The 24,479-nt window shown below is 44.8% G+C and overlaps 1 protein-coding gene across 1 annotated transcript; it reads left to right on the forward strand.

Annotated features, from left to right (window-relative positions):
- The first annotated feature begins 6,577 nt into the window (after window positions 1–6,577).
- On the forward strand, window positions 6,578–20,875 carry ZNF621 (zinc finger protein 621). Its single transcript, XM_044252429.1, has 2 exons — window positions 6,578–6,659; window positions 19,652–20,875. The coding sequence occupies exon 2, from the start codon at window positions 19,666–19,668 to the stop codon at window positions 20,710–20,712; it is 1,047 nt and encodes a 348-aa protein (XP_044108364.1). The 5' UTR covers window positions 6,578–6,659; window positions 19,652–19,665; the 3' UTR covers window positions 20,713–20,875.
- Window positions 20,876–24,479: the final 3,604 nt, after the last annotated feature.

The following is a 24,479-nucleotide window of genomic DNA, read 5'->3' on the forward strand; positions in this document are numbered from 1 at the left end:
AATAAAATCTTTAAAAAAAAAAAAAGAATCTTCAAAACTTCTATAAAGAAGTTGTACCATTTTATATCCATATGAGAGTTATACTCTCATGTCTTCATCTTTAGCTATGCTTAATACTGTTTTAAATTTTAGCTCTTACAATAAGTGTAATGCTGTCGACATGTGATTTTACTTTGCATTTCCGTAATGACTAATGATGTTGAACACTTTCATATGCTTATTTGCCTTCCATATGTCTTAGGTTAAATGTCTTTACCTTTGCCTATGTTTTTATTGGGTCTTCTTTTTATTGATACCTGGGAGGTCTTGTTGAGATGGGGAGTTCTTTATATATTGTGGATACAAGTCCTTTTTCAGATACGTTATTTGTGAACATTTTCTCCCATGGGGCTGGGCTTTTCATTCTCTTCTTTTTTTTTTTTTAAGATTTTATGTATTTATTTGAGAGAGAGATTGAGTATGAGCAGGGTTTGGTGGGAGGGACTGAGGGAGAGGGGTAAACCGACTTCTTGCTGAATGGGGAACCTGGTGCGGGGCTCAATTCCAGGACCTTGAGATCATGACCCAAGCGAAAGCTAGATGCTTAACCAACTGAGCTCCCCAGGTGTCCCTCATTCTCTTAATCTTTTGAAGAGCAGAAGTCTTATTAATGAGGTCCAATATAACAGTTTGTTCACTTATGGATTATGCCTTTCATGTCATATTTAAGAAATTCTTGCCTTACCCAAGATTGTTTCCCCCTGTTTTTCTTCCTAGAAGTTTTGTAATTTTAGATTTTGTTATGTCATCTATTTTTGTCTTAAATTTTGTGTAGGGAATGAAATATGCCTCTAAGTTCCTTCCTTTCTCTTCTCCATGCCTTTTTAGGTGCATATCCTAGTTTTGAAAATGACTCCTCCACTGAATTGCCTTTGCACCATTGTTGCAAATCAGTTGTCCATACAGGTGTGGGCCTACTTTTAGATTCTATTTGTTCCATTGGTCTGTTTGTCTTGATGCCATTGCCTTAATTACTGTAGTTTTCCTATTGTGTTTTACCAAAGTTGTTTTGGCCATTCTAGGTCCTTTGCACTTCATAGGAGTTTTAGAATCCGTTTGCAAATTTTTATAAAGCATATCCGGGGATTTCTGTTGAGATTGTATGACTCTTTAGATCAATTTTGGGGAGCATTCACATCTCAAAAGTATAGTCTTAACTTAAAAACATGGCACATGGGTGCATGGGTGGCTCAGTGGGTTAGGCCGCTGCCTTCGGCTCAGGTCATGATCTCAGGGTCCTGGGATTGAGTCCCGCATCGGACTCTCTGCTCGGCGGGGAGCCTGCTTCCCTCTCTCTCTCTGCCTGCCTCTCCATCTGCTTGTGATTTCTCTCTGTCAAATAAATAAATAAAATCTTTAAAAAAAAAAAAGGCACATATCTCATTTGGATCTTTATTTGAGCAGTGTTTTGTAATTTTTAATGTATAGGTCTTTCACACCTTTTGTCAGATTTGTCTAGATACGTCATTTTTTGATGCTATTATAATAGTAAATTTCTAAATGTTCATTGATGGTATATAGAAATGCAATTGATTTTTGTATTTTGACCTTGTATCCTGCAATATTGCACAACTTACTTATTCTAATAACGTTTTTAAGATTCTGTAGGATTTTTTTTTTTAAGATTTTATTTATTTATTTGAGAGAGAGAGACAGAGCATGAGCGAGGAGAAGGTCAGAGAGCGAAGCAGACTCCCCATGGAGCTGGGAGCCTGATGTGGGACTCGATCCCGGAACTCTGGGATCATGACCTGAGCCGAAGGCAGTCGTCCAACCAACTGAGCCACCCAGGCGTCCCGAGATTTTGTAGGATTTTTTAACATTGATCATGTTCATAACCATTTTACTTCTATCCAATTCTGGGTCTTTTTTCTTGCCTTATTGCACTGACTGGTGGCTTGGGGATAGTGTGTTTTTAGGGAGAGCCAGTCCTTGTGATATTGACCAGGTGAGTGACATCCAGCTCCAGATTTTTTTTTATTTTATTTTTTTATTTTTATTTTTTTTAAAGATTTTATTTACTTATTTGACACAGAGAGATTACAAGCAGGCAGAGAGGCAGGCAGAGAGAGAGAGAGGAGGAAGCAGGCTCCCTGCTGAGCAGAGAGCCGGACGCGGGACTCGATCCCAGGACCCTGAGATCATGACCTGAGCCGAAGGCAGCGGCTTAACCCACTGAGCCACCCAGGCTGATAGCTGTAAAAGCACTCAAGTTTCCCACCTCCTGGTTCACCGTGCTTTCTAGCTGCCTGTACATCAGCACTGCCTATACTCTGTCCCTCTGGTGAGGCTGTTCTGGGAAAGAATGGGACTTTGGCATGCTCCCAGTTTCTCCTCTGATGCCCGTGATTGCAATTCTCATTTTCACAACTTGGGGATTTTTGTTTGGGTCTACCAAAACTTTCTCATTTATTCTCCCTGCACTATAATACCAGATAGAGGAATATCATGCCCAGTATTGTCCCCCTTCAAGTTAGATTTGATTGTGATAATTGGCTAATACTTTTTATTTCCCCTAAGATTTTATTTCTTTGAGAGCGAGTGAGCAAGCGATCATAAGCAGGGGAAGCAGCAGAGAGAGGGAGAAGCAGATTCCGCTGAGCAGGGATCCCAGTGTGAGGCTCCATCCCTGGACCCTGGGGTCATGACCTGAGCCAAAGAGAGATGCTTAACTGAATGAGCCACCCATGCACCCCTGGCTAATACTTAAGGGTTTGTTATGTATATGTGTATATGTGCACCCATATATGTGTGCCCATCTTTCTAGATTAATGGTAGTTGTTCATTTTGATCAGCTTAGAGAAGAGGCAGTTTGAAAATAGAAGTCTTCATCATGCTGTTGTTCCTGGAAATCTAATTCATTTACTTAAAACAATTGTACAGAAGCTTTATAATAAAAATACTGGATATTTTATAAAATATATGGTTTTTGTGGTAGACAAAATCTCAGCATTAGGCAGCCTCCATATGGTCCATGGTGATTCTAATCCTTGCATTCATGTCCTTGTGTATCTCATCTAATCTTGTATTATGAGAGGCCTGTCTTAGTAGTACATTGAGGTGATGATGGTGCATGACTTCCAAACTTAAGTCATCACACTGCAGTTGGCCTTGACATTTTTTTTATTTTAAAAAAGGTTTTATCTAATTTTTAAATAAACTGTACACCCAATGTGGGGCTTGAACTCATGACCTGAGATCAAGAGTCACATGCTCCACCAATTGAGGCAGCCAGGTGCCCCTGGCCTTGGCCTTTTGTATTGTTTACCTTAGGTAGAAACCTGTAGCAAAGTTGTGAGGACACAACTGTGTGCGGAAACCCATGTGGGAAGGGACTGAAGTTTCACAGCAGTAACCAGTAATTTAAGTGTATATGTAAGCAGCCCCAGGTGACACCTGCATGGAACTTCATGAGAGATCCCAAGCTGGGATCTTCCAGCCAAACCATTCCTGAATTCCTGGTCTACAGAAACTTGAAGAAACATGTTGAATAAATATATTGTTCTCAGCCACAAAGTTTTGGGATGATTATGCAGCAGGAGGTACCTATTGTACTTTCCATGACAGGACTTTAAGCTATAGTTAGTAACAGTCTAATTCCTGTGGAAGGGTAACAGCACTCCTTACTCCCTGACCCAAGGCCTCAGTCTGTAACAGAACTATTTTACTTTCTTCGCAATTTGCAGACCATTGACCTTGAGAAGTGAAGAACCAGAACCTTCCGAGTCCCCAGAGGCCAGCAAGTCTGTTTGAAGCCACTTCGACTTTCAGATCACTCCGGCAATTTTTTTTTTTTAAAGCAAAATATTCTTTTTTTTTTTTTAAAGATTTTATTTATTTATTTGACAGAGAGAGATCACAAGTAGGCAGAGAGGCAGGCAGAGAGAGAGAGGAGGAAGCAGGCTCCCTGCTGAGCAGAGAGCCCGATGCGGGACTCGATCCCAGGACCCTGAGATCATGACCTGAGCCGAAGGCAGTGGCTTAACCCACTGAGCCACCCAGGTGCCCTAAAGCAAAATATTCTTTATTAGGTTACACGAATGATTTTACTAACCTCCCTTTGTGTATCTGTAGACCTTGCCCTGCTTTCCAGAAAGAAGAGCGTACTGGGGCACATCACGAAACAAGAACTGGACCCCCATGCAAAACCCCAGCACTGAAAATGTTTCTAGCTGGCCTCAAATCTGCATGTGATGAAGAAATACTACGGGCCACTGCACACTGCTGATTAGCTGCTTTAAACCCCACTGGGCCAGGCAGAACCCTCAGAAGGGGCTTTTGGACAAGAGTCCAACTTTTCTCTTGGTTGTCTCCCTCCTGAATAAAGCTCAGATTCCTTTTCAAAACTCCTCTCTTGAGTGATCTTTCAGGTAACAGGCAGCCAAATGGGTTTGGTAACAAAAGGAATAGAAACTCTTGTGGTAGATCCATACATCCGGATACCAAGGATCCTTCTGTCTTTTAGCAGTGGGAGGCTGATTGCCCTCCATGGCAACCAAGTGCTTGGTGAGTAGGAGGCGTGTATCTGAACATGTACTCAAATAAAGTCTGTTCCTGCTGGCAACCACGCTGACCAACCCTGGTCACTGGAACACGGGGACCCAGTGACTTTCAAAGGCTCAGTCGCTGTATTGAGGGGACAGATTTTCAGGGGGTGTTTGCCACTGATTGGCTCCTCTTCAGAAGCTTGGGCTGCCATTGCTTTGCTAACTTTCAGAATTGGGACCACCTAAGTGAGGCTATCACTTTATTGGCTGATTTGCAGAACACGTGTACTGACCTGAAGTTATGCAAATTAATGGCAATTACTTGACTATGAAAAACATTTAAAAAAATATTTTATTTATTTGAGAGAGAGAGAGCATGAGAGGGGAGAAGGTCAGAGGGAGCAGTCCCCTGATGTGGGACTCCATCCCGGTATCCCGGGATCATGACTCCAGCTGAAGGAAGTTGCCTAACCAACTGAACCACCCAGGTGCCCTGAAAAACGTAGTTTTAATGTTAATTGTTTTAACTTCACACAGCCAAACCTGCAGGAGAGACTTAAGGGATTATACAGACCTTTATTTATGGAAGGTATGATTTTTTTTTCCCCCAGCCAGTGTTGACATTGTATTTAAGTGGCAGTTACTGGGTGGAAAAATAGCTCCAAACTACTGATTTATTGGTAAAATCTTTCGGGAAAATCTAAACAGAAGACATTTTAAGTCAATACATTACAAGATTGTCTAACATAGGACATGTCCTATATATACAGGATGCCTGGCAACTTCAGTCACCATTCTTTTGGTAGCTAAGTGAGTCTGACGGAAAAGGCACCACCACACGTGCAGGTCCTAGAGAGGGAGAGGGCTTCACAGGGGTGGATAGAAAACTTCCTTTTCCTAAGGGCTTCCCAGCTTGGGACCCAAGGAGTGTCCTTGGCTTGGGCCTCCAAGAGGTGAAGCACCGGGAGCCATTCTCCCCACACTAGCACAGCCCGAGTGACGCTCCAAGTAAAGGAGACCGACTGCTGACGGGCATCGAGTTAACCCGGATCCCACGTGGGTCTAGACGGGGTACCTGAGCCTATGCGTCCCAGACCCCACCAGGATGCAGCCGCCGCAGCCGGGGGAGGCGCCAGTTAATGACCACGCCTGCAGCGGCCCGCGGGCAACCCCTCCTCTTCCGAGCGGCCGGCCGAGTCACGTGGGCCGCACCTCGGGGACCACAGAGATGAGCAGCCTCCGTGCGGCCTAGAGGGGCGTTGGGCGCTCGCGCTCGCTTCCGCGTCGGCTTGCCTCTACCAGCTTTTTGGTGTTCGGAGAGGGAGAGCGTGGGTTCCAGCGAGTTCTACGTGCAAGGTCCGCCCGGCGTCGGCTTCCTCGTTTTCCCTGGCGGCTCGTTAGCGCCCCCTCCCCTGAACTCGGGCCCAGTGTGGGCTCACCCCCTCCCCTGACTCGGGACTCCGGCGCTTGGGCCTCGCGGAAGCCGCCCGAGGTGGCCGAGTGGCCTTCTGCAGCCTGGTCCTGCCCCTTGCCCTCCGCCGAGGCGTGATCCTCTTTTCTGTCCTCAGGAACTTGGCGCAGCAGCTTCCCGCGCCCACTATTGACGTTTCTATTTGGGGTCTCGGAGTCCCTGGGTGGAGATCCCGGTCGGGTCTCTGGTCAGCATCATGAGTATTTTACTGTTAATATGCATTTTGCCATCTCTGTGCCTCCTTTCCATTGACAACGTTTTTGGGTCAACGTCATGGTTCCTGTAAGCGCGTTTTTAGGTGTGTTCAGACCCAACATTGTAGGGATAGGATTTGTCTTGGATCTCTCAGTCCGCTGCGTGTGAATGGGCTCAGGAACACTCTTGGACTGAGCAGGTGATGGGGATTGTCCTGAGGACCAGGCAGAGCAGTTCATGAGGTTGTTAGGGCCATCAGCTGCAGGGCGGGTCTGAGAGAGTCTCTTCCCAGTGCTGGAAACGAGGAGACTGGGAAGGCTATGGGCGGCTGTGAGTGTTGTAGGTCAGGGTGCATTGCACTCACGGCTCTTCTTCTCTTAGCTCCTAAGGTTTTTGCTTTTCCAAATCAAGAAGACAGTGCACGAAGCCAGGGGACATCAGCCATGCTCCAAACATCTTGGCCTCAGGTGAGCTGAGCTTCCTTTCAGTCTTTTAAATTTAAGTTAGCTATCAGGTAATCAGGAAAAGACCAAGAAGGCCTGACTTGGCCATGCTCCCATTTCCCCCTTAAGTTTATCCCCACAGCCAGGGCTCTAAATAATGGTGGAGGAGATAAGTTGTGTGTATGAGAGTGATGAGTGTGGATGTGTAGGGTTAAGTGGGAAAAGAGGCACCCAAGCTAAGAAATTCTCCCTGAATGTGGAAATCCAAATCATGTTCTTCATATAAAATTTGCCTACTGAAGTCAGAGAAAATTTTTTTTTAAAGATTTTATTTATTTGACAGAGAGAGAAAGATCACAAGTAGGCAGAGAGGCAGGCAGAGAGAGAGGGGGGAAGCAGGCTCCCTGCTGAGCAGAGAGCCTGATGCAGGGCTCCATACCAGGACCCTGGGATCATGACCTGAGCTGAAGGCAGAGGCTTAACCCACTGAGCCACCTAGGTGCCCCAAGATCAGAGAAATTCTGTATTGAAGACATTGTTCCACAAATGGCAGATGTATCGCAGGGAGACCAGCATTGTTCTTTCCCTATGCACTTTGTAAGTGATGGGTACATAGTACTGGATAATGTAGACAAGTCTCCTTTTCTCATGAAAGGCACCTTTAGCAAAGTAGATAGTTTATAAACCAACTAGTAAGTTAATTACATGTTGCTAAAGTGTGGTCAGAAGTGTGGTCCCCATGTGGGCAGCATCCACATCACCTGCCAGGTCATTAGAATTGCAAATTCTTGGGTTCCACCCTAGACCCATAATCAGACTGGGGAGTCCAGGAATTTGTTGTAACAAGCTCTTCAGGTGATTTAAAAAAAAACAAAAACATTTATTTATTTGAGAGAGAGAGAGAGAGAGCATGAGCAGGGGGAAGGGCAGAGGGAGAAGCAGACCTCCCTGGTGAGCAGGGAGCCTGCCATGGGCCTCGATCCCAGGAGCCCAGAACCATGACTTGAGCTGGAAGGCAGATCCCTAACTGACTGAGCCATGCAGGTGCTGCTGTTCAGATGATTCTTATGCCTGTACCTTTGCAAATCTGAGAAGCCTTGAAACTCCCTCTCAAGGTAGTGGTCAGGAAAGCCCTCATAGAGGCAGTAGCATGGGTTGAGATCCCAAGAATGAGCTAGAAACAGTTTTGGGAATCGCTGAAGAGAGAGCTAAAAAAGAGCTTTCCGAAGAGAAGAATGTCAAATGCAGAGGCCCTACAGTTGGGGAGAAAGCTGGGTGTGCTCTGGAAATAGGGTGAGGTCAGGGAAAGTGGTTCACTGTGTGGTGGGAGAAGTAGGCACATGTCTTGTAGGACACTGCCAAGACTTTGATTTCTGTTCCGAGTTCATTGGGAAGGCACTGAAGGATTATTAAGCATGGTAGGTGACATGGTTGGATATATGTATTCTTTTTTAAGATTTTTATTTATTTATCTGACAGAGAGAGAGAGCATAAGCAGGAGGAGTGGCAAGCACCGGGAGAGGGAGAAGCCGGCTCCTGCTGAGCAAGGAGCCAGATGCAGGGCTTGATCCCAGGACACTGGGATCATGACCTGGGCTGAAGGCAGCCACTTAACCAACTGAGGGTTAATACCCAACAAGGGTTTAATACCTTTGTTGGGTATTAACAAGATTTTCCAGCAGACTTTGTCTGACTTAGTTGGTGGAGCATATGACTGTTGATCTCAGCGTCATGAGCTCAAGTCCCATGGCCCCATGTTGAGTGTAGAGATTTTTTAAAAAAAAAGATATTTTTTTTTCCAATTTATTTATTTTCAGAAAAACAGTATTCATTATTTTTTCACCACACCCAGTGCTCCATGCAAGCTGTGCCCTCTATAATACCCACCACCTGGTACCCCAACCTCCCACCCCCCCGCCACTTCAAACCCCTCAGATTGTTTTTCAGAGTCCATAGTCTCTCATGGTTCATCTCCCCTTCCAATTTACCCAAAAGCACATACCCTCCCCAATGTCCATAACCCTACCCGCCTTCTCCCAATCCCCCTCCCCCCAGCAACCTACAGTTTGTTTCGTGAGATTAAGAGTCACTTATGGTTTGTCTCCCTCCCTATCCCATCTTGTTTCATGGATTCTTCTCCTACCCACTTAAGCCCCCATGTTGCATCACCACTTCCTCATATCAGGGAGATCATATGATAGTTGTCTTTCTCCGCTTGACTTATTTCGCTAAGCATGATACGCTCTAGTTCCATCCATGTTGTCGCAAATGGCAAGATTTTGTTTCTTTTGATGGCTGCATAGTATTCCATTGTGTATATATACCACATCTTCTTGATCCATTCATCTGTTGATGGACATCTAGGTTTTTAAAAAATGATTTTTCCAGCCCTGGTGGTGTGTTAGTTGTAGAAGGGTTTGAGTCAGTAAGAAGCATATTGTAGTCCAGATAAGAGATAAATATTGTCCTTTTTTTTTCTTAAAAAAAAAAAATGGGCTTTATTTTCAGGGGAATTTTGGGTTCTCTCGCTCACTCTCAAAATCTTAAAAAAACAAAAAATGACATAATATCATCCTTTTTTATGGCTGCAGAATATTTCAGTGTGTGTGTGTGTATGTGTGTGTATCTCATATCTTCCTTATCCGTTTGTCTATTGATGGACACGTAGGTTGAATCCATATTGCGACTATTTAAATAATGCTGCATTAAACATAAGGACACATGTATCTTTTTGAATTAGTGTTTATGTTTTCTTTGGGTAAATACCCAGTAGTGGAATTACTGGATCACATGGTACTCTTGTCTTTAATATTTTGAGGAACTTCTGTGACGTTTTACACAGTGGCTGCACCAGTTTACATTCCTTCACACGGTGGGCATGTGTTCCCTTTTCTCCACATCGTCACCCACACTTGTTATTGTCTTTTTGATTTTAGCCCTTCTGATAGGTGTGAGATGATACTTCATTGTGGTTTTGCATTTCCCTGACGGTGAGTGATGTTGATCACTGTAGGTCTTTGGAGAAATGGCCTTAGGTGACACATCTAGAAAAATGTTGCGGTGGCTAATGTCAGAAATTACTGTCTGTGTTCTTTCTAAGGATTTATATGGTTTCAGGTCTCACTTTTATTATTTATTTATTTATTTAACAGAGAGAGTCCGTGAGAGAGGGAACACAAGCAGGGGGAGTGGAGAGGGAGAAGCAAGCTTCCTGCTGAGCAGGGAGCCTCATGTAGGGCTCGATCCCAGGATCCTGGGATCATGACCTGAGCTGAAGGCCGAAGTTAACGATTGAGCCACCCAGGTGCCCCCAAGGTCTCACTTTTAGGTATTTAATCCACTTTGAGTTTGTTTTTGTGTGTGGTGTAAGGAAGTGGTCCAGTTTCAGTCTTTTGCATATAGCTGTCCAGCACCATTTATTGAAGTGACTGTCTTTTCCTCAGTGTATATTCTTGCCTCTTTTGCTACAGATTAATCGGCCATGTAAGTGTGGATTTATTTCTGGACTCTATTTATTCCACTGATCTGTGTGTCTATTTTGTGCCAGTACCATACTGTTTTGATACTCCAATTTAGTAGTCTACCTTGAAATCTGGATTTGTGATACCTCCAGCTTTGTTTTTCCTTCTCAAGATTGCTTCGGCTATTTTTAGCTTTCCCTATAATCAACATCCCTCACCAGAGTGCTACTTTTGTTACAGTTGATGAACCTACAGTGACAAATGACGATCACCCAAAGTTCGTGGTTTACAGTAGGGTTCACTCTTGGTGTTGAGCATTCTGTGGGTTACAAATGTATAAGGACATGTATCCATCATTACAGTATCATACAGAGTATTATTATAGTATCATACAGGGTATTTTCATGGTCATAAAAATCCTCTGTGTTGTACCTGTACACCCCTGTCTTCATAGTTTTGTTACGTAGTTAGAATCATACAGTATGTGGATTTTTCAGATTGGTTTCTTTCACTTGATTATATGTGTTTAAGTTTCCTCTATGACTTCTCTTGGCTTGAGAGTGAATTCTTTTTAGTGCTGAATAACATTCCATAGTTTGGATGTACCACAGTTTATTCATTCCCCCTATTGAAGGATATCTTGGTTGTTTCTATGTTTTGGCAATTATGAATAAAGCTGTTAGAAACATCTGTGTGCAGATTTTTATATGTATATAAGTTTTCAGCTTGTTTGGGAAGATACCAAGGAGCATGATTGTTGGATCATATGGTAGGAGTATGTTTAGTTTTGTAAGAAACTACCAAACTGCCTTCCAGAGTGGCTGTGCTGTTTTGCATTCCTGTCTGCAATAAATGAGATTTCCTGTTGCTCCAGATCCTCACTGGCATTTGGTGTTTTCAGCGTTCTAGTTTTGGCCATTCTAGTGGTACCTCAGTGTTTTAATGTATCTTTTCCTATTGATGTATGATGTATTTTCATATACCTGTATACCATCTGTACATCTGCTTTGTGAGTTGTCACTTCTGATCTTTTGTACATTTTTTTTTTAAATATTCTTTATTTATTTATTTGACAGAGAGAGAGATCACAAATAGGCAGAGAGGCAGGCAGAGAGAGAGAGAGGAGGAAGCAGGCTCCCTGCTGAGCAGGGAGCCTGATGCGGGACTCGATCCCAGGACCCTGAGATCATGACCTGAGCCGAAAGCAGAGGCTTAACCCACTGAGCCACCCAGGCGCCCTTTTGTACATGTTTTAATGTACTTTTTGAGATTAAAGAGTTCTTACTTTTGAGATTAAAGGGTTGTTACTTTTGAGATTAAAGAGTTCTTTGTATACTTTGGTTAAGTCGTTTATCAAATAGGCCTTTTCAACTATTTTTTCCCTGTGGTGGCTTGTTTTCTCATTTAAAAAAAAAAGATTAAGATGTGGAACATATACACTATGGAGTATTATGCCTCCATCAGAAAGGATGAATACCCAACTTTTGTAGCAACATGGATGGGACTGGAAGAGATTATGCTGAGTGAAATAAGTCAAGCAGAGAGAGTCAATTATCATATGGTTTCACTTATTTGTGGAGCATAACAAATAGCATGGAGGACAAGGGGTGTTAGAGAGGAGTAGGGAATTTGGGTAAATTGGAAGGGGAGGTGAACCATGAGAGACTATGGACTCTGAAAAACAATCTGAGTGGTTTGAAGTGGCGGGGGGGTGGGAGGTTGGGGTACCAGGTGGTGGGTATTATAGAGGGCACAGCTTGCAGGGAGCACTGGCTGTGGTAAAAAAATAATGAATAATGTTTTTCTGAAAATAAATAAATTGAAAAAAAAAGATTAAAAAAGATTTTATTTATTGGTCAGAGAGTGAGAGAGAGCATGTGCTTATGCACAAGCAAGGGAAATGGCAGGCTGAGGGAGATGCAGACTCTTGGCTGAGCAGGGAGCCCAATGTGGGACTTGATCCCAGAACCCTGGGATCATGACCTGAGCTGCAAGCAGATGCTTAATTGACTAAGCCACCCAGGCTCCCCTTCTCATTTTCTTATATCCTATTTTTTTCAAGTTTTATTTATTTATATAAAGATTTTATTTATTTAGTTGACAGAGAGAGAGAGTACAAGCAGTGGGAGCAGAGGGAGAGGGAGAAGCAGGCTCCTTGCTGAGCAGGGGGCCGGATGTGGGCTCCATCCCCAGCACCCTGGGATCATGACCCAAGTCAAGCCGAAGGCATATGCTTAATCGACTGAGCCACCCAGACACCCTCTTTCAGTTTTTTTTTTCCTCTTTCAGTTTTTAAAAGGAAGATGTATTTGACAAGTTTCACTTAGTGCAATACACCTAAAAGGAAATCACAATATAGTGGAAGATTTAAATGAAGGCCTCAGAATTTCATACAGACACCCAAGACCAAAATCCTATAGTATCTCCAATTTTCCCCATTAACTTTATTTTATTATTGTTATTTTTAAGGATTTTTATTTCTTCATTTGAGAGAGAGTGGGGGCGAGAGAGATCACAGAGGGAGAGGGAGAAGCAGACTCGCCACTGAGCAGGGAACCTGATGCGGGGCTCGATCCTAGGACCCTGGGATCATGACCTGAGCTGAAGGCGGATGCTTAACTGACTGACCCACCCACTCACCCCTCAAGTATTGGCCTTTCAGTGTAGGGTTTAATTCCTGCTCATCTTTTCTTTCATAACTTCTTTTCTTCAAAACATTTTAGGTAGTCCTCTGTACTTACTTTTTAGGTGACACTATTATTATTATATTACTACTACTATTATTATTATTATTTATTTTTAAGATTTTACCTATTTGTCAGAGAGAGAGAGCATAAGCAGGGGGAATGGCAGGCAGAGAGGGAGAAGCCGGCTCTCTGATGAGCAAGGAGCTCGATGTGGGACTCAATCCCAGGACCCTGGGATCATGACCTGAGCTGAAAGGAGATGCTTAACTGACTGAGCCACCCAGGGGTCCCTATTATTATTTTTAGAAGTAACCTCCACATCCAGTGTGGGGCTTGAACTCATAATCCTGAGATCAAAAGTCCCATGCTCTATGGACTGAGCCAGCGAGGTGCCCCTTAGATGACTTTAAATGATATCTTTTCTCTGCACAGATGTCATTGACTTTTTAGATGGGAGTGTGGGTTTTATTGAATTCTTAGGCACAATTGGCTATAATTGTTTACAAATTTGATTCTTCCCACTTAGAAACACTGTTTCTCCTTTATTTCCGTTGTCTTCATCTTGGTCTTGCATATTTTTGTTAGGTCTAGTCTTAACTATTTGTATATAAATGGCATCTATTTTCTCCCATTTTATCTTTTTTTTTAAAAAAGATTTTATTTTTATGTAATTTCTACACTCATCAGGGGCCCAGAACTTACAACCCAGAGAGTCACATTCTCTACCGACTGAGCCAGCCCCTCCCCCCCCATTTTTCTTCTAATTGTTACAGTATTAGGAAAGTTAGTGATTCTGGTTTCCTTACCCTATATATAGCCAACTTAATGAGTTATTTTTGTTGGTTCTAACTATTTTCCATTTATTCCCTTGGCTCTTTAGTATTTTTAGGCAGATAGTTACTTCATCTGCAAGCAAAGATTATAGGCTCATTTCCTGCATTTATGCTCCTTTTTTAATCTTTTGCAGAAAGGAGGATCTCTGCTCTTGGTAAAGCACCAGCCATTAGTTTGAGTGCATATGCTCTGGCATTTTACTCAGGGAGGTATTTGCTGCTGTTTTCTGACCTTCTTCATAAGTTTTAAAAAGATTTATGGTCAAATGATTTTTGACATTCATTTAGCAAATTTATATTAAGCATCTAGTATCTGTCAGGCACTGGACTGTGTGTTAGTGAACTGGTTATGAACAAAACGGGGTCCTTGCCTTATCGACCTATGTTCTGTTGGAGGCAGATCATTAATGAATAATCTAATTTGTTGGATGATGAGGAAGGTGGTGGAGAAAAATAAGGTGAGGTACATAGGGACCATCATGGGAGAAAAAAGGTATATCCACAACCCAGCTACCTTAAAGCAGTAAGCTTTCCTTTTTCCAGACTCCAGAACCATGGTGATATTTGGTGGCAGGTGGGAGGGACTGTGGGGGAGAAAGAGATTGGGGTGGCAGACTGGGATGAGGAGTAGGAGATTGTGAGAGCAGCCCTGAAGATGAGAGGAAGCGAGGTCGGACTTGCTCTGAGTGGAGGTGAACTTTGGTTCGCCTGTGATCCTGTGGTTGGTGTCCTCGGAGGCCTTATTGATTTGCGTTTCTGTCTACTGTTGGGATATTTTTTGGCTCAGGTTATTTTCGGAGCCCTTTGGACCTTGTCATTGCCCAGTTTAAAGGCCAACTCTTGCCTTGAGGAGTGTCTACTGTCTCCTTTTGAACTGGGTTCCCTAATTGTTGTTTTAAAAGGACACCCTTGGGGTGCCTGAGTGGCTCAGTTGGTTAAGAGTCTGGTTTAAGCTCAGGTTGTGATCTTGGAGGTCATGATCTTAGGGTTATGAGATCAAGCCCCTCGTTGGGTGCCACAGTGAGTGTGGAGCCTGCTTAGGATTCTCTCTCTTCTTCTGTTTTCCCCTCCTCAGCCCCAATCCCCACTCACACTCTTGCTCTCTCTCTCTCTAAAAAAATAAAATAAGAGGGCACCCTCACAAGGACCTTAGTGTAGAGTGGCCATGAACGTTGTGAATGCCAGCGTTTATGCTTGGGATACATTTCTTCTGGGCTTCCTCCAAGAGCGGTTACAGTAGCCTTCCCTTCTCCCTGGCCCTGGTGCTGTCCTCAGCACAAGGCTGCTACCCTGAGAGACAGGGGCACACAGAGTTAGGGGCTTAGCTGAACCCCTCTTAGTAGGTGTTTTCGTTTTTGGGACTGGAAGAACAAAACTGACTGCATAGGGTACTGAATAAATATCTCCTAGGATGTAGACTCTGGGGACAGGGTCATCAAGGTGAGAAGGCACAGAAATCATGAAACTTCCCATGTGAGAATCTAGTTTCTGTGGTTTGTACTGTCCCGACTGTAGAAGCAGAGAAGGTCGCCAGTGACACCATTAGGGATTGCTTTTGGGCGATTCAGAGTCTGTGGCTCCCAGGGTGATGTGTGAGGCTTTGAAAGAGCTGAACCCCCTTGCCCCACACACACACCAGTCTACACTCGGAGAGGGAGTCCCTTTGGCTTGGAGGGAGCATGGTAAAGACGGATTGATGGGTGCTGTTGGGGATTAGGAGTTTCAAAGATGGGACAGCACCAGGTAATGATGAGGATCAGGGGTGAGCATGTTTTAGGGGAAGCTCGTAAGCCTGGTATGGGAGGCAGCTTGGTGTGTGGGAAGAGCCCAGGTTTGCTCTTTGATGGATCTGAGCTGAAATCCCAGCTCAACCAGTTCCTGTCTGTGTGGTCTTGGGCAAAGTAATTAATTTTTCTGAATCTTAGTTTCATCAGGTGAAAATGGGAGTAATAATTTCTACATCATATATATGTTTTTTTTAAAAGATTTTATTTATTTATTTGACAGAGAGATGACAAGCAGGCAGAGAGGGAGGCAGAGAGAGAGGAGGAAGCAGGCTCCCTGCTGAGCAGAGAGGCCAATGCGGGGCTCGATCCCAGGACCCTAAGATCATGACCCGAGTTGAAGGCAGTGGCTTAACCCACTGAGCCATCCAGGTGCCCCCATATATATGTTTTTAAGATTAAAGGAAATACGGGGTGCCTGGGTGGCTCAATCAGTTAAGCGTCTGACTCTTGATTTCAGCTCACATCATGATCTCAGGGTCTTGAGATTGAGATCTGTGTCGGGCTCTGTGCTTAGCAGAGACTCGGCTTTTCTCTTCCTCTCCTTCTGCCCTCCTGCTTGTTTGTGCTCGAATGCTCTCTGTTTCTCTCTCTCTCTTTCTCTCTCAAATAAATAAATCTTTAGGGACGCCTGGGTGGCTCAGTTGGTTGAGCAGCTGCCTTCGGCTCAGGTCATGATCCCAGCTTACTGGGATCGAGTCCCGCATCGGGCTCCTTGCTCGGCAGGGAGCCTGCTTCTCCCTCTGCCTCTGCCTGCCTCTCTGTCTGCCTGTGCTTGCTCTCTCTCCCTCTCTCTCTGACAAATAAATAAATAAAATCTTTAAAAAAAAATAAATCTTTAAAAAAAGATTAAATGAAATACATGTCCTAAAGGTACACCCTCCTAAGAGCTTGGTGCCTAGGGTCTTAATTAAAAAGTATGAATTCCCTTCATGTGTGGGAACATGGATAGCTCCAGGGGGAGGCAGAGAGGGACCCACCTTGGCAGGTGGGATGGAGCTCAATACTGGGGGATGGATCTGCGTCCAGAGACAAGGCACTGCTAACATTCTTTGAAGGTGGGTGAGGCAGAGAAAAGACCAGAACAGGCAGGCTGCAGGTTTCCTTCAAGGGAGCATTCTGATAAGGTAAGAAAGAATGAAAAGAAATTTAAAGAATGCTGGAAATACCTTTAAGGAGTGGGTCCTCTGCACTGGTGGAATGTTGGGGAAGACCGAGGAGATGCTAGGTGCAGGGAACAAACAGGGTGTGCGTGTGTACTCTGGATGGGCAGAGACATAGTGAGTGGCAGTAGCCTGCAGTGGCTGGTGTTTAGAAAACAGGGTGACAGGATTGTGGTGCAGGAGGGACAGAGTCAGGAACATGGGGGTTGATACAGTGACCAGGCAGAGAGCCCTGGCTGCCAGGCAGTGAGAGGGAGATAACAGTTTGTGGCCTCAGAGCTGTGCACACGGGAATGTGTTGGGGTTCTCCATTTGGAGCATTGGCTGAGGGCTTGCCCCTTGGGATGCTAAGTGTTCTTCTCACTAGAGCAGATCTTCCAGGAGGCTCAGAGTTGCAGACCCTGGCAGGTCCACCTCTTCCCTGCAGTCAGCCCTCTCTTCTGCCTTCACTGAGAGCCTTAGCAGGAGCCTGTTTTTTCAGGAGCCAGTGACCTTTGAGGACGTGGCTGTGTACTTCACCCAGAATCAGTGGGCCAACCTGGACCCCACACAGAGGGCTTTGTACCGGGAGGTGATGCTGGAGAATTATGCGAATGTGGCTTCGCTGGGTAAGGATTCTCGCCCTGGTCCTTTGTGATAGTTTGACATCTTTCTAAGACTTTTGGGGCTTCTAGAAGTTGTTAGGTTAGATGGCCCCAGAGGTTAGTTCTGTAGTTGCCAGTCTCTGGAGATGCTGGCTGAGGAAATCCTTGATTCTCTCTGGTTTTGAAATCAGACTTCCCTACATCCTGGGAAGGGGCTGTTTCTGGGCCCTGAGGGAGAGGCCGCTTCCTGATGCACTAGGTTCCTCCATGCTGCCAGTGTTCTGGAGATGTGGGTCCTCCCTTCATGGGAATCAATACCTATGTTCTTCCTGAGGGGATCTCTTCCTTTAGGTCAGGGTGAGACTGCAGTTTCTTCCTGAGGACAATGGCTATCTCCTTGGCCTTGCCTTGGAGCGTGGTTTGAAGTTCTTCCTCAGATACCCTTGATAGCTAACTTGTTCTCTTGGGCATTTCATCCCATCCCTTCCTCCCTCCCTGTAGTCAGCCTGTTGTGAGGTGGGCCTAGCGAGATCTCAGGAAAGCTCTGGAAGTCTTCCCTCAACTTGTTTTTCCTTTTTCTTGCTTGAGTAGCATTTCCATTCCCCAAACCTGATCTGATCTCCCAGCTGGAGAGCGGTGAAGCGCCATGGGGCCCAGATCCCTGGGAAGCAGAGCTTTTGAGAGGCATCTGTCCAGGTGAGTAAGAGAACCTAGTGGTTTCTAGTTTTGCCTTCCCAGTTTATTAGAAGTGTTTCTTTTGCAGCAGAGAAGCCATTTATAAGGCAATACTCAGTACACTCTCTGACCTCTGCCCAGTTCCAGCCCTGAGCCTGGGAAGACCAGTCCCCAGGATTGTGTGGCCATTCAACTCCCACAGAAAAGCTCTGACCCAGTAGCTCTTAAACCACTTCTTTTCTCAACAGTGGAAATACTTAATTTTAAACCGGCTTTATGCAAATGAGTGGGTTTCAGCCGTACTTTGAGGAAAGTATGATTCTGTGGGTCATACTGAGTTATTTGTGCCACAGCTATGAATGTTGTTTTTAGGTCTTTAGCAATGAAATAAATGCCTTTAATTTGCCTTTTTAGTATTTAAGTCACCGACAGGTTCTATATGCCAGAATCCTTAGGTCTATGTTATATTTGTCTTATATACAGCTGTAGAGGGGGAGGCAGGGGCTATTGTCCCACCACTGCACCCAACACACACACACAGACCCCAACACATACACACACACGTGCATGCACCCACACCCACACCCACACACACATGTGCACACATGAACACACATGCACACATACCCAACACACACAGCGTAAAATTTCCCTGAGACTGCCCACCAGTCCTGGGAGCTCTTGATTCCCTGGGTATTCTTCCTTTTGGAGAAAGTTTCCATATATGCTGTGATTTTGTAAATTGTAGTTCTTTTAGCAGAAATATGCCTGTGGCCTACAGCTCTCCAGTTCAATTTGTGTTTTCTAGCTGATTTCCTGAATCTTTTATCCTAGAAGATTATGTGGAATGTTACTTATTTATTTATTTTAGGATTTATTTATTTTAGAGGGGTGCCTGGGTGGCTTCAGTCGTTGAGCATCTGCCTTCAGCTCAGGTCATTATCCCAGTGTCCTGGGATCGAGCCCAATATTGGGCTCCCTGCTCGGCGGGAAGCCTGCTTCTCCCTGTCCAGCTCCCCCATAGTTGTGTTCCCTCTCTCACTGTGTCTGTCTGTCATAAATAAAATCTTTAAAAAAACAATAATAAGATTTATTTATTTTAGAGAGAGAGAGAGAATGAGATGGGGAGAGAATCCTTAAGCAGACTCCATGCTGAGCACAGAGCCTGAGGCAGTGTTCGATCCCACAACCCAGAGATCAGACCTGAGCAGAAATCAAGAGTTGGACACTTTTAACCGACTGTGCCACCCAGGCGCCCCATGTGGAATATTTAAGAATAAAATCACTGGGCCATTATTTGGAATTTAGGATGGTTTTCTGGCTTGCAGGTGGGGACATTGAAATGAAGTGTTTTTGAGTTTGGTTTGCAGTTTGCAAGACCCCTGCTAATGTGAGAGCTTCCCAACTCTTCTCCCCAAGAGCGTGAACTTCCTTCCCTTTTTGGGGTCTCTTTCTCTCTCTCTCTCTCAAAAATTTTCCATTTCTTGCTGATCCTCTTACGTCTCACATCTTTTTTTCTCTTTTCCTTCCCGTCTGCCTTTTTCCCTTTCCATTCTGGAAGGTCTCATTGTGCTCCTTTCACTTGTCTTAGTCCACTTCCCAGCCTTCCTCATAGGAGGCACTTCCCGCTGTTTCCAGTGCCATCTGCCCTCCAGTTAGTAGATTATCATTTTTCTTTTCTCTCTTACCTTCCTGTAGGGATGTCTGTAGCCACTTTCTGAGTCTGAGTGTGTTTTTCAAAATCAGATTCTGTAAGAGAAAACAGGAGCCCTGGATCCTTTTGCCCTCCCAGCTCAGTATCTCCGAACACTTGTGGTTTCTTTGGACAGGTGGTGAGTCCTGGATGAAGGAGGAGGAGCCAGCTGTAAAGCAGGAAGCCTCTGAGCAGGCAGAAATGTCCAGAATGCCCGGAGGAGGACTGCTCAGAAATGTCTCCCAACACTTTGACTTTAAAAGTAAGGCGACATGGCAGACTTTCAGTCTGAATCCAAATCTGATACTTCGGGGTGGAATGAAGTTCTACGAATGTAAAGAATGTGGGAAAATTTTCAGATACAACTCAAAGCTGCTTCGGCACCAGATGAGTCACACTGGGGAGAAGCCCTTCAAATGTAAGGAATGTGGTAAAGCTTTTAAGTCCAGCTATGACTGCATCGTACACGAGAAGAACCACATTGGAGAAGGGCCATACGAATGTAAGGAGTGCGGCAAAGGTTTGAGTTCCAACACAGCCTTGACTCAGCACCAGAGGATCCACACTGGAGAGAAGCCGTACGAGTGTAAGGAGTGTGGGAAGGCCTTCCGAAGGAGCGCAGCTTATCTTCAGCATCAGAGACTGCACACGGGAGAGAAGCTCTATAAATGCAAGGAATGTTGGAAAGCTTTTGGGTGTAGGTCACTTTTTATTGTCCATCAGAGGATTCATACAGGGGAGAAGCCCTACCAGTGCAAGGAGTGTGGCAAAGCCTTCACTCAGAAGATAGCTTCCATCCAGCATCAGAGAGTGCACACCGGCGAGAAGCCCTATGAGTGCAAGGTGTGTGGGAAAGCATTCAAATGGTATGGCAGCTTCGTTCAGCACCAGAAATTGCACCCTGTGGAAAAGAAGCCTGCCAAGGTCCTTGGGCCATCCCTGATGAGTCCCCCGTGTGCCTCTTCAGCCTTCTCTGCTGTTCCTGTCCAGGGCCCATGCTCTGCTGCCACGGTGGCTGTGCCTTCACTGACCTTTCCACATGCTGTGCTCATTCCTACCTCTGGGCCTTTGTTCATGCTACTGCCTGCACCTGGAATGCCTTCTTCACCTGTCCAAATAGTGCGTGTCTTCCAGGGCCTTCCTTCCACTGTGAAGCCATTGCCGGTTATTCTGGCCCCTTCCCCTCACACCTCATGAACTTTATCTCAGCAGTCTTCTGGCTCTTGGGCCCAGCAGACCCTCAGCTTCACTTGAGTTTCATTTGTATATGTGTGTGTTTTTTTTTGTTTTGTTTTGTTTTGTTTTTTTTTTACTTTATATGCATTACAATTGTTTCAGCATAAACTCCATTATAATTGTATTATGTGGGAAGACTGTGTTTCTGTATTTTCTTCCAGGTAGAAAGTGAAACTACCTGACTTTTGCACTGGTCTCTTTTAGGCTTGAACAGTAAAGGCTGTATCTGCCCTGTGGGGGCGGGGATGTTGGAAGTGCTGGCAGGACACTTGGTTGCATTCGAGTGTCTGGGAGTGAGGCCGCCCCTGTGCTGGGCCATTGTGGTTAGAGCCATTTGGCTTGGGGGAAGCAGATGAGGGCGCAGGAACTGAGGGCGGGATGGGGGGAGCGGGGAGGCACTGAAATCCCCTTCCAGCCACAGTCTCAGAAGTTAATGCAGCTTGTTCAGTGGGCTAAGGCGGTTGGTCCATCAACACAGTCGAAATCATGTTGCCCTTGGCACGGATCACTGGGGATCTCCTATGTCTATGCAAAAGATCATGTGAAATAACCAGTGAAAACCTAATGTGTGCATTGATCACAGTCATTTATGTGAGTGATAGCAATCATGTCTGTAAACACAAAGTGTGTTTTGTGTTTTTTTTCTTTAGTTTTGCTCTTGATGTCTAGATATTTCTCTTTAACTTTGGTTTTCTAAGTAAATACACACCAAAGTACTCATCCATGTTCCACTGTTGTATACATTTTTCTCCATGGCATTCTGTTGGCAAGCATTGGCTTCTGCGTTTAATGTTCTCCAGATAGCATGAACTGCAAACATGGATTTGGTGAATTATGAAAGAAATAGCGTCAGTGTTAAGCCAGCTTGGGGGAAATACGAATAAGTCTCCTAAAGTATTTCTTAGGAACAGAGGGAGCTGTCTGGTGGGTCAGTGGCTAAACTTCTGTGCTAGGTCAGTGAAGCCGAATTTTGGATTGCTCTTGGTTTTGACCTTGATGGGGATCTTTTACAGCTCCCTGGAGGACTATGTGAAGCAATTTCTGGAAAAAGAATTATTGGCATTAATATAAAGGAACTCCTTAAACATTGATGAAAGGGGCCATATGTTTTATTCTTCTAACTTGCTTTTTTATTTTTTTAAGATTTTATTTATTTATTTGACAGAGATCACAAGCAGGCAGAGAGGCAGGCAGACAGAGGAGGAAGCAGGCTCCCCGCTGGGCAGAGAGCCCAATGCGGGGCTCAATCCCAGGACCCTGGGATCATGACCCGAGCCGAAGGCACTGAGCCCCCTAAGTTGCTTTTGCTACCTCGATGTTTCTTCACGGCAGTTCACAGAAAAACCTTTAAATTAATGGTTCTTTTCTTACACTTTCCCGTGTGTCTGAATAACCTGGTCTGAGAAGAGTAATTTTCTGGCCCAACTCCCAGACCTTCTGTTTTTGGATATCTGTGGTGATGGCTAGAGATACAGTGAGAGAGCAGCCCTGAGCACAAAGTGCTGTTGGCCATTGGAGATGTGTGTTGATAAGGGTTTGGGAGGGACAGCCTTCCTGCATGGTGGGTGTTCAAGGCAGAGACCTCTAAGAGCAGGGTGGATTGCGTTGGTTTCGAAGAAGAGAGAAAAGCAATGAAAACATAGCGGTAGAGAACAAAAGAAAGGGGCAAAGAGGTCTGAGGTGGCCATGAGGTGTTCTAAAGTTCTCCACTGCTAGTGGCTTGGGGGTTGACATTGGCTAACTTTTGCTATTTGCTTGCTGGCTAAAATAATGAAGAAATATATTCGTATTAGTTAATACCCTTCCAAGGAACTCTTTGGTTAAAGTGAGTACAAATGGTGCCTGGATGTTGTGGGTGATCGAGAACTGAACAACGATAAGAACAGGATGCAGCATGGGCTGGAAAATGGCAAAATGCTGTACTCAGAGCAATATTGACAGACTTGGATGCATCCTTTAGAAAATGAGCTTAAGCCTTGCAGTTCAGCAAGTCAGGGATGGTGTCTAGTTGTGGGAAACAAATTAACCACAAACTAAAGAAAACAAACAGATCAGAAAAAATTGAAAACACAGTTGGCAAAAACAAGATACTGCCACGGAGTGTTTGGGGAAAATGGTGGTTGGACATGTTAGCACTCTTGCCCTCCTGAAACCCCACTAAAACAGCAAAAGATTAAAAATTAAAAGGCACCAATTTACAAGGACAAAGAAAATATGATGGGAAGAGCTTGGAAGCTGGAAGATGGGTGAAGAGTTAGAACTTTGAATAGCTCCTGGGGGAAGCTGAGCTGCCTATGTGGCAGATTTCCCACAGAGGCTTAGGAGTTGAAGATGTAGGTTTCTGTGGAGGATATAGAGGATGCTGGTGGAGCTAAACATAAGAGAATTTGCTAGGTTTTTACAAAGCATTTAGAGTCTCTAGTTCACCTCCCCTAGTACTCTGTTCACTGGAGTAGTAAAACAAAAGTTTTGGAGGTCAGGGGTACCATGCTAACATCAGGTCCTTCTCTCTCACCCTCTAGCCTTCTGCCCCTACTTCTGTTCCAGAATGCTGCCAGCTAGACTTGTGTACCTTCTCAGCTAGAAGTCAGAAGAACTTCTTTGGGAGATCAGGTGAATCAAGAGAAAAGAAAGATAATACATCTCAGATTCCTCAGTGAAATGGCTCTCCAGGAATCTTCCAACTATGCACATAGAGCTTCTTAGCCAGGCCACACCCCACCACCCCCCTCACCTTAGCCAGCCTTTTATTATTTTAATTAAAAAATAAAAAAAAAAGATTTTTATTTTGTGAGAGCATGTGAATGATGGGGGAGGGACAGAGGAAGAGGGAGAGAGAGAATCCAAAGCAGAGTCCCTGCTGAGTGTCAGGCCCTATGTGGGGCTGGACACCAGCATCTGACCCAAAATCAAGAGTTGGACACTCAGACGGCTGAGCCACCCAGGTGCCCCTCCCTTAGCCAGCCTTTTAATGCTCCATTCTGAGATATAAACAAATAGCCAAGGATATGCAGGAGGCTGGAATAAGAAAAAAGAAAGCCTACTTGAAAGAAACTATGGCAGGAAGAATTTATTTTGAGGTTAGAGAAGAGGTTCACATCTATGAAACAAAGGCTAATCCAAAAAAGGAAAATTCAGAGAACAACAATAATAATAAAAAAAAAAACACCTCTTGAAAACTTAAAGTTGGTATCAGAAATGAGACTTAGAGTGAGCAAGGGAATCACCTAGAAAGCATAGCAAAAAGAGGTGAAAGCAAAAAGAGATGTAGTGTAGGTGACCTAATGACCTTAGAGGGGAACAGAGAGACAAATCATCAAAGAAATGCTGCCAGGCGATTTCCATTCAGGCGATTTCCCAGAATGGAAGCCTAGGGTTCTTTGCCTTCATGAGCATGTGTTAAAGACTTGGAGTAAAGTTACCCCACCTCAGGCCTCTGTGTCCCTCCTGGCAGGAATAAAGAGGGACTCCAGATCCATTCCCCAACCTACCATGCTCCAAACTCCGCCTGCCCAGCCTTCTCGTCTGGAGCCTCAGGGCAGCCTCTGCATGCACCGGGCCTTGACCTCCCAGGATAGTCCCCGTCTCCTGCAGATTGAATCAACTGAATCCTCCACATCTCTGCTTTCCCCCTTTGTCTTCATCTGTTTCCTCTTCAGCTCCTGAAAGCTTTTCTTCCCTCTGCTCTCTGAAACGGCCAGTCCACTGGTAGCAAGTCGCCTGTGTGC

The sequence above is a fragment of the Neovison vison genome, chromosome 6 (genome assembly GCF_020171115.1).
Source record: "Neovison vison isolate M4711 chromosome 6, ASM_NN_V1, whole genome shotgun sequence".
Taxonomy (NCBI): domain Eukaryota; kingdom Metazoa; phylum Chordata; class Mammalia; order Carnivora; family Mustelidae; genus Neogale; species Neogale vison.